The sequence below is a fragment of the Copadichromis virginalis genome, linkage group LG18, assembly GCF_057382275.1.
Source record: "Copadichromis virginalis isolate Kocher_CV1m ecotype Utaka linkage group LG18, C_Virginalis_male_GT1.1, whole genome shotgun sequence".
Lineage (NCBI taxonomy): Eukaryota > Metazoa > Chordata > Actinopteri > Cichliformes > Cichlidae > Copadichromis > Copadichromis virginalis.
The window spans coordinates 22,558,343-22,577,291 of NC_140635.1; the positions used below are offsets into that span (position 1 = coordinate 22,558,343).

At 40.7% G+C, this 18,949-nt stretch overlaps 1 protein-coding gene across 1 annotated transcript; it reads right to left on the reverse strand.

Moving 5' to 3' along the window:
• Nucleotides 1-9,132: 9,132 nt before the first annotated feature.
• Nucleotides 9,133-18,403, reverse strand: LOC146687830 (uncharacterized). Its single transcript, XM_085440404.1, has 6 exons — nt 18,391-18,403; nt 17,978-18,277; nt 17,583-17,870; nt 10,924-11,256; nt 10,192-10,274; nt 9,133-10,101 (listed from the first exon to the last, which is right to left on the reverse strand). The coding sequence occupies exons 1-6, from the start codon at nt 18,401-18,403 to the stop codon at nt 9,964-9,966; spliced, it is 1,155 nt and encodes a 384-aa protein (XP_085296530.1). The 3' UTR covers nt 9,133-9,963.
• Nucleotides 18,404-18,949: the final 546 nt, after the last annotated feature.

An 18,949-nucleotide genomic window follows, 5' to 3' on the forward strand; every position in this document is an offset into this window, starting at 1 on the left:
ATAATAATTTCAATTTCTTTTAGTAATTATTTAATAATTATTTATTATGTTTCTTTTGTTTTGTTGTCCTTTTTCTAGCTTAGTTATGCATCAAGTACTGTGCTATGCGTTCAACAAAGTCAAGTTGTAAAATATTATTGCACTAGAATTAGGTTATGTAGCTTTCAAAACAAATTTTAAAATATTCACGAGATCTGTGGGTTTCATATTTTTAAAAATTCATTTAATTATTAAAAAAAAGATAAATAAAAAGATAAATAAAAATTTAATTAATCTACTAAGAAATATATGAACATGGCATCACATGTATCAAAAGAAGAAAACAGAGGAGAAAAAATGATTTAATATGCCAAAACTGTTTTATGTGTTGGAAGGTAGAACAGCTGTCAGTCTGGTGCTTTCACTCATGCACAGTTTATCTTTAATATATGACATTATTCACAGAAAAATTGACTGACCTGCAAATGTTGAAGATGCAAACAGATACGAGACTGTAGAAAAGAAAATATAACTTATTATGCTGAAATAATGAACTGTTCTCGTTTCAATAAATACCAGAAAACTTTTTAGAAACTGAAAACTGATTGCCGGAGTCCTCTGACAAACTCTGTTAGTATAGCAAAGAAAGGGTACACACCAGCTCACTCCTTGGCGGCCGCTTATCGGGGCCTGGAGCCTGGGGCTCGCTCGGGCCACTTCGGAGGTGGGGTGCCTGCGGCCTCTCGGCCTGGGGCTCGGTCACTCAGGCACGGCTGGCTGCCGGCGGAGCTCACGGGCGCGTCACTGCAACCCCCCCTGGCTTCTGCTCCGCGGCTGCTGAGTGAGCCCTCATCTGGGACTCTCCTCAGCTCTTTCTGGGACAGTGGCGCGGCTGCCCCTCTGTTGGTCTTCCTTGGTCTCTTGTGTTCTGGGGGCCTCTGGATGTCTGGAGTTTTGATCTCCTCCATACCTGCTTCATGCCCTGGAGGACGGGGCTGTGGCCCCCCCACACCCTCTAGCAGATCATTACATGAAGGAACCTTTTAAAAAAAAAACAAAAAAAAACCAAGCGCGTCCATGCTCACAGGTGTACACACGGGTGATCACACCCACAAACTACACCCTTTTTGGCTGCTACCTCAAAGCACACTGTGTTCTGTTGATCTTATGTGCTGCACAATAATGTTTAACATTTAGTATTTACTGTCATATTCCCATATATCATTGTGATGTTGTTTATTCTATTACTCTTGTTCTCTTCTGCTTGTTTTCTTTTTTCTTTCTCAACAGGTGATCCAGGTGATTGATATATGCATTTTCTTTTTCTTTTCTTTTTTTCTGCCCGTTCTGTTGGTTTTTGTTTTTTGCCCTTCTCCCCCGTCCCTCTTCTCAGCTGTTTCTCTTTCCCTCTTTCTTTCTCCCCTTCTTTCCCCCAGTCAAGTCTGTCCCATATTCAGTAAGTGAAAATAAAATAAACAATAAAAGGTGAATCAAATGGACCATTACGGCAAGGCTGGGATGGTCAGTTTGGTAAAGTAAATCCGTTGGGCATCTTTCTTTGCCTTTAGACAACAATTCTGATGGCAAAAGAGCCAAACGGGACAGGCAAAAAAAAAAAAAAAGAAAAAAAAGTATAGCAAAGAAAGAAAATAATTAAGTGATATAAAGTTCATCTCACCGATGCCCAAATAGAAGAAGTTTCTCTGTTGTGCCCACATGGCTGAGACTCAAAATGTGTTCTCTGTAAAATGAGTCATATGTGACAGAAAAGTTCAGTCTGGGGTCTACCCAAACACTCCACACTGTGTTCTTCCCCTTGAAACACCTCCTCCTCCTTCCTAGTGCCTTTAAGACTCTGTACAAACTTTGTGGATTGGTTTATTTCAAAGTAAAATATAATCATTTTAGATTTGTATAAGTAGAACAGCAGCCCTGTGCAGTGTCATGTAAACCTTTATCTAAACAAACAAAAAGCGAATCAAAACAGAAATTTCATTTGGCACCTAAATGAAAGGAGAGAAATATGTATGTGCAGCATTAGAGTGAGTTGAACACCTGAATCTAGATGAAATGAAGGATTGTGTTTCAAACTGCGTTCATCTCTGAAAGTTACTGACAGAGAGTTTGTTTTGTTAGTACAAAAATCCATGAAAACAGCTGCAGCTACAACCTGCAGGAACTGCGGACCCCAAAATACTGATGTGTTCATAAACTGTTCTTACACATCTGGAATTCAGAAACTGTTCAAATAAGCTGAGTTTTTTTTCACACAGCAAGTGTTTCATTTGTTTCCTAAACTTGTACATGGACGACTTAAACAAACAAAGCTAATATTTTACTGTGAGGCAGATGGAATGAAATGAATTAGTTATTCTTATCAGTTCTGTAATCCACAACAGTTAGACAGCTAAATTGAAGATTACTTCTTGATAGTTGCAGGTCTCTGTAGACGTCTGAAGGCTGCAGGTATTTGTTCCACCTGCAGTCTCAAACGGATGTGATGTTGCTGTTAAGCCACAGTTACACAGATTAGAAGACATTAGATCCTCTGATTGATATTTTTGGCACTCAGCTCTAAAATAACCACAGAAACCTCAGTGTGTGATGTAGCTCAGTACATCAAGCATTTCCCCATGCTGAAAACACTTTAATCTGAACCATGCAAATGTGCAGCTTACTTAAAGCTTTTTTCTGAACCAAGTCCCTCAGGAGCATCTGTTTCTCTTTTTTCTCTCCCAATCCCAAACAGGAAACTAGTTTTCCCCAACAATATATTCAGAAATAAAACATTTGAATGTAACCTACAAAAAAATCTGTTTGGATCATTGTGAAGCATGCACAGAAATCATGATGACCACAGGATGTTTAACATGTTCAACAACACTATGAGATGAAATCATTAAATATGTGAACTGACTCAAAAATTGTATCGAACTGTGTACATTTGATCAAAAACTCATACTGACATGCTGGCACAAACTCAGTTTTGTTTACACAAAACGCTTTTCCGGGAATGCCTCAAGACGTTACAACAGAAAAACTGTGTTGGTACTTTTTTGCGTGTCAAATCCACATTGCAAAATCATATATATGATGCAAATGTCCAACAAATAAACAATAATTAAAACAATCTCCTAGTCACACATCTCACCTGATGCACCAAATTTAAACTGTGAAACAAACTGAGTCTTGAGTGATTTTAAAATAGCAGCACTAGAAACTCTGCAACATTAATGTCATGGTCCCTCCCTCCTGTCCTCCACCACTGACTCGTCTTTTCTATATTTCCCTCTGTTTCTTTCTATGTTGTTTGTCTCGTGCTCAAGCTGTGGCCTTCACGTTTCCTGCACTCTGCTTTCAGAAACACCTGCAATCAAACTCCACTTACCTCCTGTTTAGAATCGCTGCCTCAGATTGTTCTGTCTGCTCATGTGTTAGTGACACTCAGGCTCTTGGTTACCTCAATGATTTAAAGTTCATGTTGATGTTGTTCGTCCTCAGTGTATCAGCCAGTGTCTCAGTACTATCCAGGGGCTCATTGCCTGCCTATCATTACCAATCACTATTGGATACAAAATCTACCTAGATTCACCCTGTTCACATGATTTTACTTCATTTAATCAATCTTTTACCCGTGGCCACATCCTGCATTTGACACCATTGCTTTAGACATAATTGAAACACTCAGAAGGGAGATCAGCCCACTTTAAATCAGGTATGGTTTGATTTCTATGAGTCAAGTCCTTGTAAACTCTCCATAGTGTCAGTGGTGAGGACAGCTCAGTATTAAAAATAATGAATGCATTTGCACATATGCATATAGCTTTCTTATTTTTTTGTCAGCACTTGTGAAAAGAAATCCAAAGGCTCACAGAAGAATTTGCATCAACAGAGATAAAGAGATATACTATGACAGGAAAGCACATGAAGAGGAAATAAACATTTCATAACCGCTGACAATTTGTTTCAGCCTCAGTGATACTTGTTGGTGACAGCTAAAAAAAATTCTCTGAAACCAGTCTTATCAAATGTCTCATCAGATGTTGCAATCCTACTTAGGTACATATTTATGCAAGTACAGGTCTGCTGGGACAACCACTGCTAGCTGTTTTACAGACACATATCTTATTTTCTTTACTTAACCAACTTAATAAGGAACTCGTGCTGTGAATATTTCTATTTACTATTTAATTTCATATATTTATTTTACTGTATCCACCATAGATTAGAACCAAGGAGTGTTTGAATGAGGGTCACACTCAAATGTGTATGACAAGCAAAAAGCCACAGGCTGAAGCACGTCCATGTCTTTCTGATGACATGTGATATTAAAAACATACCATACTTCAATTTGAGTTCTGACATTTTCATAAATATTTTTTGGGTAATTGTTAGACAAAGATCAGCCTGTACTTTCATTAGTTCAGTGTAAAATGTACCAGTGACAACTTCACTATCTATATTTCATGAAAGGTTATTTTCATATTGAAGAATACTGAAGAATCCAACACAACTCGGGAATCTCACTTTCAGCCTTTTTATTTTGGTCACACTGTCTCTGTCATTGATACTCTATTGTTTGGTACTTTGTAGTGCTTCCAGCCGAAATAGGGAAGGCATGACTAGAAGATGTTCACCAGCTCCACTGCTCCACTCCTCCCCTGCAGTCACCCCACCAAGCTCACCCTGCCACACAGTTTGCAGAAGAATGGAGGTTTATTTCTGCAACCATGAAAAATTGTAATGAACTTGTTATGTATAACATTGACATCTGGTGGAGGAAGAGTGCATATGTGCTTTGTGAACATACAATGAATGACGTGATCCAGAAATTAATACAAAATAACATAGTTGAATACATGATGTTTGTTGAAATAATGATCAAAATTCTGAAAGTCTCTTCAAATGTTCATATTTAATGACAATGTTCAGCATTCATTGACAAACCAAAACTCACTTATGCTGACCTACTTATTAAAACAAAATTCCATTGAATCATCAAATGTATGTAAGCATTTTATCTGTTACATTTTAACCAGTGTTTGAATCATAAAACGTAAGGGTCACCATGGGTGGAAATGTCACAGTACTGGGTCTGTGATCCAGTATTTGTGTGTTATTGATTCTGACCTAATATTCTTTGATTATTGTTATTCCTGGGTTTAATTATCGTTGGTTGTTATGTCTCTGGAGATCGTAGTTCTCCCTCCCGTAGTATTTATCATAGCCTGTGTTTAGTCTCTGTTCCCATGTCTTCTCTGTGAGTGTCCTGTGTCCCACATCTCATGTCTGGACACCCTTGTCTCTTTGTTTCCCTCTGTTCCCGAGTCAGTCATGTTTCCATGTGTCAGTGTGTTGCACACTTGGACAAACTACACTTTCAGGCGTGCATGAGTTTAGAATCATTTCTCTTTACTTGTTCATTTGCTCTGCAAATACGAAAACACAAGCACTTTGGTTTAGCGTAGCTGCACTCTGCAGGCTGTCCGTGCACTAAAACACACAGGACCCCAAAGCTGTCCCATCCAGTGCCTGCGTGAGCATCACCCATGGGAATCATCATTGACCAAAATATTCTAGCTGGATTGCCAATGAGCACAGTATATGTCAAAATACAGTAATAAAGAACTGAATGCACCCAGTAACAACAACAAGCACCCCAACAGGTAACATTATGGAGGGGGGACAGTATCTATTACAATACATCCATCTGTGTCCACCCATTAAATGAGTCCCACAAGTGTCTCAGTTATTATGAATGTCTCATGCTTCCTGTTGTATTTTGATAGTCCCTTGTCCTGTGTTCAGTGTATTGCGTTTTGCTTCCCCTCAGCTGTGTTCCCTGCCTGTGTGCCATTCCCTGTTTATATAGTGTGTGTTGTTCCTCTGTTCCTCTTCGTTTGCTTGTCATCCTCTGCATTTACTCTGTCTTCCACCGTGTTTACAGGCTTATTGTTCCAGGTCTCTGTTTTTCAGGTGGTATGTTATGTTTAGTTACCCCAGTCTAGGTTTTTGTTAGTTTCTCTCAGTTTTCCTTTGCTTTTTTTATAGTGTTTTTTTTTTTTTTTTGTTCACCTCACTCTGACTCCATTGTCTGCATTTGAGTCCCCAATCTCCTGAAGCCATGCTGTCTGACATCGCAGACGTCACAGGAATAAAACCTGTGCTGGTTCAACACTTTGACCTGAAGCTTACGGCTGAAAGAACTCCAACTCCCTGTATATTTGTCCAGGTCCCTCCTTTCATGATTGCAAATGGTTAAAAAGCACCAACACATCTTTTCTATTTTGGTTTAAATAAACTGGCTATCAACAAAATATTGTTCTGGACGGTACGGTGGTTCAGTGGTTAGTGGTGTTTCCTCATAGATGGTTCCTGTTTCAAACTATTTATTAACTGATGGATTTCTCTGAGGTGTGTGTATCTTCTCCCTGTTCCTGAGTCTCTTTTACAGCAATGATTAGATGTTCCTGTCATAGTTTACATATCACTTTGGTGATAATGTGAATATTTCTGAGTGGATGCTTTTCCACCTACTGAAGCAATATGTGACCCACGGTTCAAAAGTTATTTGATAAACAAGTATACAATTCACCTTTTGTCGACAACAGTCCACAGATCTTGGTATAATGGGTTTAAATTATACATAACGTCATGGAACAATGAAAATGTAAAAGTGCTGACTGAGCTGGTGGATCGAGCTGTCAGTGTGGATTTAGCATGACGTCACTGGAGGTCCTACATCTGGTTCTCAAACAGCTCAGACAGCTGTTGACAGTCTTCTCATGTTTTCTTTCATCAAGATTAGGGATGGGAACTGAGGACTAATTCTTGTAGAGAACTGGTTCCCAGCAGTTCAGTTCCTTGGAAATGTTATCTGCGATTCTGCTTATTGGTTCCATGACAATCAGCTGATTTCAGTTTGTGTGTCATTAGGTAAAAAATAATGGCACAGTCTACAAAACACACAGTCTATAAAATATAAGCAAAATATAAGCATTTTATTTATATTTTATTACACAAAATGACAAGGGCGTGATGTTAAACTGGAAACTGGACCCAGGACAAAAACTACGGGACTGTACTGCTAACACGACTTTCACCCTGATGATTCAGCACAGAAAGCATGGTAATGCTAAGCTAGCCAAGAACCCAGAGTTAAATATGAGTGAATGCTGACCCGAGCAAAGCAGGCAGACCCTGAACCTCAACAGGTAGGAAAAGCAGTGATGAGCAGTCATAACGTTAATAAACCAGGTAATAAAAGAAAAAGTATTTAATGTACTAATAGGAAATGAAAAGTCTCTACAGTTCTGTTGTCAGTGTTGATCTTGAACAGTAGGGGTCGTAGCTTTGCCATTTTAGAGCAGCAGCAGTGAGAGCTCAGAGTGCAGCAGGAAAACACAGGAAGTACAACAAAAGAAATTGTTTAGTAGGAACAGGTAGAAATTTCACTGATCCTGTAGTGTGTCAGAGTTACTCAGCACAGCTGGATCAGTGGTGTCTGATATGCTCCAAGAAATCAGTATATTTTTTCTTGATTTCTTTCCTTTGCGGATGGTTGTGGAATGAAAACACCACATATGTCCCACCAGGATTTGTGAGCCACAAGGACTGAATCAAAGACAGAGCTGATCAAATCTGTCAAATCTGTCCTCCAGCCTGAAGTGTTTAGATCCCAACAAAGTAAAGGGTGGTCAAAGTGGATTTTGTGTTACTGATGGTCAGTGTTGGGTAAGTTACTTTAAATTAGTAACTTAGTTACATTACTAGTTACTTCCATCAAAAGTAACTCAGTTACTTCAAGTTACTCGTTACTTTCAAAGTAACTAGTTACTAGGGAAAGTAACTTTGGTTTTACTCAGACTTCTCTTGTTAATGTGTTGCTAACTGGATACCCAGCAAGAGTGCCAGTCTTCTAGCTTGCTTACTTGCCACAAGTGCACTGTGCCACCTACCAAAGGAAAAAATAATGTGCATATTTCCACGAGAGAAATCCCACGCCTGGACCGTCGTTGACCGCCGCCATGATTCTAGCCTACGTTACAGCGTCATGTGCGCTTTTTACATCCAACACAAAAACTGCAGTCGTGGTGCTTTTGATTGTACTCAGAAATTCGATATCATGACCAGCAGCTTTACAGCTGTGGCTCCAGCAAACATCAGCTGATACTAGAAAGTAATATTAAATAAATTCTAACAACAGCTGATCAAACGTGCTGCTGTTGTTTAACGCGACATCCGCTGGTTTCCTCTTTCTGGCGCAAAGTGGACGATAAATAAACAAGAGAGAAAAGCCGATCAGCTGATCATTGATCAGTTTCATGATTAAAGTAGCAACAGGAGAGGGAGGGGGAGAATGAGAGAAGAAGAGGCAGCTGTGCAGCAAAGACAGAATAACTCCAGCTTTGTGTCTTTTTCATTGTAGCTGAAGTCCAGGACGAACTGTGTTCCTTTTCACCTCAATACGAAACGCGTAATAATTTCTCTGCGTACGAGACGATTCCGTTTTTTAGGGAACGGTTGGCAACTCTAATAATTAACCGTATGAACAAAATAAAGTTCAACATCAGTAACATAGCACCCACCCAGCTGTATAGAAACCCGGTCATGCTAGCTAGCACACAGTACGAAAAAGTCAGCACAACGAAAATAAACTCCAACTAAACTTGGTTTATATCTGACCCAGATAGACTGCAGGTCATAACTTCTTACCTGAAGTTCAGTTCACCTGACACTCGGCCGCTTCGGGTCTCTCCTCTTACCTCCCCTTTCTCTCATCCACCTGCTGGCTTCCACCACTTGCTAATGAATCTGTGGAAGCTCCGCGATAGCCACCGCAAGAAGTAACGAATAACGAGCCTATCTAAATCCCAGTAACGAGTAACGCGTTCCTGATTTTGGCATAATAACTAGTTACCGTGCTCGTTACCACAATAATAACGTAGTTACTGTAACGCGTTACTTAATAACGCGTTAGTCCCAACACTGCTGATGGTGAGAGGTAATTTAAAATGGTCATATCTGTGTATATTTTTCCACCATCAGTCTCAGATAAAATTTGTCCCCCCAAAATGTAAGAATTAAAAAAAGTTGATTTTAGAATAAAATATAAAACAAACATATATTTTTATAAAATCAGAGTGCCAACAACAATACAAAAATTTCCTGCAAGTTACTTTGATGAAAATGAAAGTAATGTATCTAAATTCAGGCCCAGCATTTAGTCTGTTTTTGTTCAACATTACACAATCACAACATCTCAAGTTTATTAGCCGTTCATACCGTTATCTCTCTCACTGACTTCCTGTGTCTGCAGTCAGCTCTTGTTGTAAGCTGCATGAATGTGAGACAGCTTCATTTTCCTTATTACAGTACTGTGCAAAAGTCTTAAGTCAATTGTTTTCTTTATACAAACACAGTATATGAGGAAAAACAGTTTGTACAATTCTAATGTGCATGAAAGTCTCTTCGCCAGCGTTCTTCTAATTTCTTCAGCAGTCTTCAGGAAAACTCCTCCAGGTGTGATGATGATTCAAAGCATAAACAACACTTTTTACTGCCTTTTGGTTTTTTCTTTGCCAATATATTGTTATATATATAATAGGATGCTATAATTGCAGGAATTTTTTGTAAGCGGCAGATAATTTGAAAGACTTTCAAAAATATCACCAAACATAAAAACGTGTTAATGTGCAGACTGACGCACATTCTGTCTGTTAGCCAAAGATACGTTTAGTGAGAAGTAAAAAACTTAATGTGTGGAAAACTTTGCTGGCAGAGATGGAGGAAGAAGTAGAAAGCGAGGACTGGAGAGGATGAAGGATTATTTTCAAACTTAAGTCACAGTCATGCTATTAAGAGTTTATACTGGACAGTAAAGGCGGGTTAAATAGAGTCGCTGCAGTAATGTGTCAGACATTTAAAACATAAACATAATTAAACAATATTTAAACAATTTTAATCTAAATTCCAACAAAAATTTTAAAATATTGCATTTGTTTCTATGTTTCGATTCGATTCTATTTCTTGGACTGCTTCCTCCTCGGCCTCCACTTCTTCAGCTCTGGAAACATCCGTCTCATCGTTCTCCTTTTTGTCTGATTTCTGCTTTTTGATGACCTGGAGAGACGATACACAATCCACGTTACTGTTCCTACATTTCTCAGCTACCACTCAGTTTCATACATGCTTTTATTTACTCTGATGTACCTTATAGTAGAAATGAAGGGCAATGTTCTCCAAAAGCAGAATCAGTGGCAGGAAAACATATCTCACGATTGGAATTATTGGATCTGTGGAAAGAGATCAGTCACCATGAGACAAACGTTAACAAGAACAGATTATGAAGCAATGGGCTTCCAGTGAATGGCATGTAAAAGTCTCTCCACCCACCCACAATCTTACTACATCACATTTGACACTCCAGACACACATGGTTTAGGAGGCGTGACTCCATCTCGTCAATATGGTGGCCACATTGCATCATTATCAGACTGAACAGCAGCCACCGATGAAGTACCTACAGATAAGTTCGGGAGTCTTTAGTCAACTGATCAAAGGCCTTTGGGAGTGGGGAACCTCAACTCTCTGTGAATGGTAGTCATGGGCTTTGATCAGTCGTTGTTGATCAATTGTCATGACAATTTGCATATTAATGATCAAGGACCTGACCTCCCAGCCCATTGTTCCTTCAGTGGGCTGGTTTCAGCAAATGTGATGTTTATAAGATTGGGGAAACCTGCCGTCAGCTGAGACTGAAGAAGTCACTTTTTTTTTTCTCCCACTGAAAACGCTACATCCAGATGAACAGAATATACTTTTGGGGGATTACTACAGTGATGTTTAACAACATCCATTTCAATATGTTGATATTAATCTAGTGATGTATATGTCATTCAAATACTGCTCACAGCAAGTAGAAATGTTTTGCTGTCTGCTTACATATAATGATAACATGAATCGAGGATGCCTCAGGAGAAGTGAACGTTCCTGCTGACAGAGTTATCTCATACACACAGCTGTAGCGACCATCATGTCCAAAGTCAGCTACAGGGAAACTAAAGGAGGCTGAGTTGTTGACAGATGGCTTTGTGTGTTTGGTGCGTTTCATATTGGAGCCATAGAAGATGAGATTGAAAACTCCTCCAGGATAGTGTTCATTGTTTGTGCAGGTGAAGACGAAGCTGTAACCGCTGATGATCTCTGAACCATCAGGAACCCTGACCAGTCCTCCATCTGGAGATGTCACAGAGATGTTGGGCTGCTGCAGGAACACTGAGAACAAAAGAAAGAACAAATAACAAAGCTATCGTAAGTACAGGGAGTGCAGAATTATTAGGCAAATGAGTATTTTGTCCACATCATCCTCTTCATGCATGTTGTCTTACTCCAAGCTGTATAGGCTCGAAAGCCTACTACCAATTAAGCATATTAGGTGATGTGCATCTCTGTAATGAGAAGGGGTGTGGTCTAATGACATCAACACCCTATATCAGGTGTGCATAATTATTAGGCAACGTCCTTTCCTTTGGCAAAATGGGTCAAAAGAAGGACTTGACAGGCTCAGAAAAGTCAAAAATAGTGAGATATCTTGCAGAGGGATGCAGCAGTCTCAAAATTGCAAAGCTTCTGAAGCGCGATCATCGAACAATCAAGCGTTTCATTCAAAATAGTCAACAGGGTCACAAGAAGCGTGTGGAAAAACCAAGGCGCAAAATAACTGCCCATGAACTGAGAAAAGTCAAGCGTGCAGCTGCCAAGATGCCACTTGCCACCAGTTTGGCCATATTTCAGAGCTGCAACATCACTGGAGTGCCCAAAAGCACAAGGTGTGCAATACTCAGAGACATGGCCAAGGTAAGAAAGGCTGAAAGACGACCACCACTGAACAAGACACACAAGCTGAAACGTCAAGACTGGGCCAAGAAATATCTCAAGACTGGTTTTTCTAAGGTTTTATGGACTGATGAAATGAGAGTGAGTCTTGATGGGCCAGATGGATGGGCCCGTGGCTGGATTGGTAAAGGGCAGAGAGCTCCAGTCCGACTCAGACGCCAGCAAGGTGGAGGTGGAGTACTGGTTTGGGCTGGTATTATCAAAGATGAGCTTGTGGGGCCTTTTCGGGTTGAGGATGGAGTCAAGCTCAACTCCCAGTCCTACTGCCAGTTCCTGGAAGACACCTTCTTCAAGCAGTGGTACAGGAAGAAGTCTGCATCCTTCAAGAAAAACATGATTTTCATGCAGGACAATGCTCCATCACACGCGTCCAAGTACTCCACAGCGTGGCTGGCAAGAAAGGGTATAAAAGAAGAAAAACTAATGACATGGCCTCCTTGTTCACCTGATCTGAACCCCATTGAGAACCTGTGGTCCATCATCAAATGTGAGATTTACAAGGAGGGAAAACAGTACACCTCTCTGAACAGTGTCTGGGAGGCTGTGGTTGCTGCTGCACGCAATGTTGATGGTGAACAGATCAAAACACTGACAGAATCCATGGATGGCAGGCTTTTGAGTGTCCTTGCAAAGAAAGGTGGCTATATTGGTCGCTGATTTGTTTTTGTTTTGTTTTTGAATGTCAGAAATGTATATTTGTGAATGTGGAGATGTTATATTGGTTTCACTGGTAAAAATAAATAATTGAAATGTGTATATATTTGTTTTTTGTTAAGTTGCCTAATAATTATGCACAGTAATAGTCACCTGCACACACAGATATCCCCCTAAAATAGCTAAAACTAAAAACAAACTACAAACTACTTCCAAAAACATTCAGCTTTGATATTAATGAGTTTTTTGGGTTCATTGAGAACATGGTTGTTGTTCAATAATAAAATTATTCCTCAAAAATACAACTTGCCTAATAATTCTGCACTCCCTGTAAAACAGGAACCACCTGGTAGCAGGAAGAAACTCTATACCACAGTTGTGATGTGAAGACAATTTACTTTCAGTGTGTGCATGTGACACATAATAGCCAACTAAACACTGGACGTCAGATAGAAGTCCAGATCATGTCTATCTTGGGTCCTTGACCAGTTCTCGATATCTATACGATGTCCAATTTATCGGCCAACAGTGATCAAACTTGGACGTTAGTATGACATTCAACATTTGAACTTTAAACTGGGTCATTTCTTTGGACATTATGTGACAGTTTTATTCCCAAGCAGAGAATCCCAGATCTCCCTTTCCGCAACCACCTCCTCCAGCTTGTCTGAGGGAAAACCAAGGCATTCCCAGGACAGCCGAGAGATATAATCGCTCCAGCATGTCCTGGCTCTGCCCCGGGGCCTCCTCCCAATAGGACATGCCCGGAACACCTCACCCAGGAGGCGCCCAGGAGGAGTCCTTGTGAGGATCCGGCCAGGCACAACCTGAAAAAGGGACATGGGCCCATCTTAATGCAGGCCTACCACCCGGAGGAGGCACAGTAGGGGTCGGGTGCATTGTGAGCCAGGTTGCGGCCAGAAGTGGAGATCCTGGAGGACCGATGCCCGGCTACCAGGACTGGCAATCAGGATGGATAGCAGAGCTGTACGTTTTAAGCTGCCGGATTTTTGGCTTCACAACCCTCCTTTGTGGTTCATGCACATCAAAGCTCAGTTTGCTCTTCGGGCCGTTTCAGCCGGCGACATTGCAATACCATCATGTGGAGGCCTCACCGGATCCACTGTCCACCCGCCGTGTGATGACCCTCCTCCAGGATCCCTCCTACCCAAGGGAAATACACTCCTCTCTGTCACCAGTTAATTCGCGACACCAGTTAATCTGGAACACTGGAACGTCAGGTTGAAAGGTGCCATCACTGGTATGTGAACTATCCACTCAACAATGCGCACATTTTGCAAAGTTTCTGTGAGAAGCTTTCTGCTCCAAATCCACTGTGCAGCTGCTCACTTTTGTTTTAACTCAGGAGGCTGCACCATCTTTCAGATGTCCACTGATCACTCTGCATTCCTTCACATATAACTGTTTCTGTCCAGAAAACATACCCTCCACACTCTTAAAACATGAGACTAAAGAGGCTATACACGTAGAAGCATTATAAAAACTGCCCTGTCACACCTGGAGAAGAGAGACACGTATGTGAGAATGCTGTTTGTAGATTACAGCTCAGCATTCAATACCATCGTTCCCTCGAAGCTGGACAGGAAACTGCAGGATCTAGGACTGAGCAGCTCCCTCTGCAGCTGGATCCTTAGCTTCCTGTCTGACAGACGCCAAGTGGTCAGACTGGGCAGCATCACCTCATCCCCCATCACACTGAACACTGGTGCTCCACAGGGGTGTGTACTAAGCCCTCTCCTGTACTCACTCTACACCTACGACTGCACGGCCACTAACAACTCCAACATCATTGTGAAGTTTGCGGACGACACTACAGTGGTGGGTCTTATCACCAACGGTGATGAGACGGCTTACAGGGAGGAGGTCAGCGCCCTGACCCACTGGTGTCAAGACAACCATCTCACCCTCAACGTCGCAAAGACAAAGGAGTTGATAGTGGACTTCCGGAGGTGCAGAGAAGTACACACCCCCATCACCATCAACGGCGCTGCTGTGGAGAGAGTGAGCAGCTTCCGTTTCCTTGGAGTACATCTGGCTGAGGATCTCACGTGGTCAGTACACACAAACAAAACAGTGAAGAAGGCGCAGCAGCGCCTCTTCTTTCTCAGGAGACTGAAAAGATTCGGCATGAGCCCCCGCATCCTCAGGACCTTCTATCACTGTGCCATTGAGAGCATCCTCACTGGATGCATCACCACCTGGTATGGCAACAGCACCGCCTACAACCGCAAAGCTCTCCAGCGAGTAGTGCGGTGCTCTGAACGGATAATTGGAGGTGAGCTTCCCTCCCTCCAAGACATCTACAGGAAGCGGTGCCTGAGGAAAGCGGGGAGGATCATCAAGGACTCCAGTCACCCCAGCCATAAACTGTTCAGACTGCTTCCATCAGGAAGGAGGTTCTGCAGCATCCGGTCCCGTACCAGCAGACTGAGACACAGCTTTTTCCATCAGGCCATCAGACTGCTGAACACGTCATAGACACCTCAGCTTCACTACTGGAACTTCAACACTATGCACTCCACACTGTATATAAATGCCACTTGTTTTGCACATATTCAACTCTGTATATTTTATATATTTTATTTTATTTTTATATATATATATATATATATATATATACATATATATACATATATATATATATATATATATATATATTTTTTTTTTTTTTTTTTTTTTTTTTTTTTTACTATTTAATTTGTAAAAATGTGTATACACACACACACACACGTAGGATAATATTTAGTATACACATCCAGAAATGCATACACTATTATATATTGTACATATATTTATTAGTTTCAGATTAGCCATTCTTGTATTTTGCTCGTTTGTGTTGTTGTGTTTTGCATATCTCTGTTGCTTGTGGGGCTCGCACACAAGAATTTCACTCGCATGTGCTGTGCCAGTGTGCCTGCACATGTGATGTGACAATAAAAGTGATTTGATTTGATTTGATTTGATTTGATTTGATTTATAAAAATGACACGGAGTCTAAGTTTGTTTTTAAAAAGATGTCCACAATGATCACATTTGGACTATAAATAGCCCGTACATGGAGACAAATCTATGCATTCATCAGAGGTAAAAAACAAAACAAAAAAACACCTGACCAAAATTGGAAGTCCAAAAATGACTTATAAAAGACGTCGCTTTGCACAGTGGGAGTGAGTCGCATCTATTATAACAACATGGCTTCATAGTAGAAGAGTCCTGGTAGTGAACTGGCCTTTCTGCATTTCAGACCTTTTTGATGGATCAAATAAAAATGACATAATAAACTGGAGTTGAGACTGTTGAGCAGCTTGAATCCTCAGTCTGGCCAACATTTGTTTCCCGTAAGTCCAGCAGCTGGTCTCCTCAGTTGTTTATGTTCTGTTGTTAAAATAAGCGTGGATGCTACACAGTGGTAAACACGACCCTGTCCATGTTTTTGTGATTTGTTGCCATCAAATTCAGACTGAGTGAATATTTTTTATTGAAATGGTCTCAGTGTAAACATGTGATGTGTTTTCTATGTTTATGAGATTCACAGATCATTGCATTCTGTTTTTATTAACACTTAATCCCACCTTTGTTTGGAACTAAATTCTCTTTAACAATTATCTATTAAAGCTCACTCAGGTCAGACTCCAGTCAGACACAAAATTCATGCATAGATTCATGGTTAGCAGTTATTATAAATAGAATGTGTTTATTCACTTAATGTGTGTGCACTCTAAGAGGTGACTGAGGAGTGACTGTTGAGTGTTGCTGGTACTAATTCTTACTCTGGATGGCATTACCTTGGCCTCCAGTAATGCTGTGAGGAACCTTGGAGTCATTTTTGACCATGACATGTCCTTCAACGCACATATTACCGTAAACAAATATGTAAGACTGCTTTCTTCCATTTGTGCAACATCTCTAAAGTTAGAAATATCCTGTCTCAGAGTGACGCTGAAAAACTAGTTCATGCATTCATTACTTCCAGGCTGGACGACTGCAATTCATTATTATCAGGATGTCCTAAAAACTCGCTGAAAAGCCTTCAGCTAATCCAAAATGCTGCAGCAAGAGTACTGACAGGGACTAGAAAGAGAGAGCAGATTTCTCCTGTTTTGGCTTCCCTTCATTGGCTTCCTGTTAAATCCAGAAGTGAATTCAAAATCCTGCTCCTCACATACAAGGTCTTAAATAATCAGGCCCCATCTTATCTTAATGACCTTGTAGTACCATATCACCCTATTAGAGCACTTCGCTCTCGCTCTGCAGGCCTACTTGTTGTTCCTAGAGTATTTAAAAGTAGAATGGGAGGGAGAGCCTTCAGTTTTCAGGCCCCTCTTCTGTGGAACCAGCTTCCAGTTTGGATTCGGGAGACAGACACTATCTCTACTTTTAAGATTAGGTTTAAAACTTTCCTTTTTGCTAAAGCATATAGTTAGGGCTGGACCAGGTGACCCTGAATCCTCCCTTAGTTATGCTGCAATAGACATAGGCTGCCGGGGGATTCCCATGATGCATTGAGTTTTTCCTTTCCAGTCACCTTTCTCACTCACTATGTGTTAACAGACCTCTCTGCATTGAATCATATCTGTTATTAACCTCTGTCTCTCTTCCACAGCATGTCTTTATCCTGTTTTCCTTCTCTCAACCCAACCAGTCGCAGCAGATGGCCGCCCCTCCCTGAGCCTGGTTCTGCCGGAGGTTTCTTCCTGTTAAAAGGGAGTTTTTCCTTCCCACTGTCGCCAAAGTGCTTGCTCATAGGGGGTCATATGATTGTTGGGTTTTTCTCTGTATCTATTATTGTGCGATCTACTGTACAATATAAAACGCCTTGAGGCGACTTTTGTTGTGATTTGGCGCTATTTAAATAAAATTGAATTGAATTGAATTAACCAATTGGTAAATCATTGAAATACATACTTTACTTCTTATATTAAAAAATGTTATATTTTCATTATAATAACCTGTAGTGGGCGTAACAAGTAAACACAACATTTTCACTGTCACTTTATGACTGTAATTTAAACAATATTACATTTTATTACCAGTAACGGAGACGTTGACAGAGTCACTTGTGGAGATGCTGGAGTCGTGTGAATATTCACACTGGTACAATCCATCCTTGTCAAAATCTACTTGGAGGATCTTGAATGTAGCAGAGTTGGTGGTTGATGGTTTTGTCTGACTGAATGAGCCTGAAATCTGCTTCAGAGTAAATTCTCCTTGTAGAAGCTGCTGGCTTTGAGGTGATATTGAACAAGTGATGCTGACATCGCTTCTCCGCTCAACTTTACCAGCAGGAATCATGAAGATTCTGGGCTTTGGAAGGATCACTGAGGAAAACAGAAATCACAGAGAGAAAGCGTGTGTAACAATAATGACAACAGTTTTATCTTGTTATATTTATAATTTTTAGTATTTACAAAAAATCACTTCTCACCTGAGCAGACAACACCAGCATCCTTTTGGTGAGTACAGTCATGTGTCCCAAATCCTCTGTGCTGACACTCAGTCAGAGATCTCTCACTTCCTGAACAGGACACATCATCAAGCCAGATGGATCCACTTCCCTCACCAAAGACAGCAGCACTCTGTGCCGTTCCACAGCCGAGCTCTCTACAAACCACCTCAGCATCATTTATGTCCCAGTTATCATCACAGACTGTTCCCCAAGTGTTGTTGTAAAAGATTTCGACTCTTCCAGAGCACAAAGTGCTTCCAGATAATCTGACTGGCACACCTGGGCACAGTAAACAAACACAATTAATTTCAGAAATTAAAACAATCCAAACCTGCAATCCTTTGCTCAGTGTACACACTGAACTGATTATGAATTATAAAAAAAATACTGACGGGACAGATTCATTGAATTGCTTCATGCTAACACTTGTTCAACATTGCCAGAGATTTAGTATGAACCACAATGAGGAGTGTGCATGCAGTATGTTCATATCTGAAGTTAAATTAAAAAAAAAACAAAAAAACTTTCAACTGGGAAGTGACAAATCCAATAGTGTCAATTGAAATATACCTCATGGATCCCACATAAATACAGAGGTAGATATACATAGACCACATGAAACAATGGCTCAAATCTAAAACTGTACAAATATTGTAACCTTAATTATTACATATTTGCCTTTGATCAGTAAAGTTTCTTACCTGAACAGACAACACCAGCATCCTCACCATGTCCACAGTTATGTGTCCCAAATCCTCTGTGCTGACACTCAGTCAGAGATCTCTCACTTCCTGAACAGGACACATCATCAAGCCAGATTTGTCCTCTTCCTTCACCAAAGTGAGCGGACTGAGTGGCATTCAGGGCTGTTCCACAGTTTAACTCTCTGCAGACCACCTCAGCATCATTTGGGTCCCAGCCATCATCACAGACTGTTCCCCAGCTGTTACT

Bases quoted from the DNA above. Each gene is read 5' to 3' on its own strand.
- LOC146687830 (XM_085440404.1), bottom strand. The intron at 11,257-17,582 runs GTAATAAAATGT...TTTTGTTCTCAG, and splicing joins TGTCAACGTCTCCGTTACTG to TGTTCCTGCAGCAGCCCAAC. The intron at 10,102-10,191 runs GTACATCAGAGT...TCGTCTCTCCAG, and splicing joins CCCTTCATTTCTACTATAAG to GTCATCAAAAAGCAGAAATC.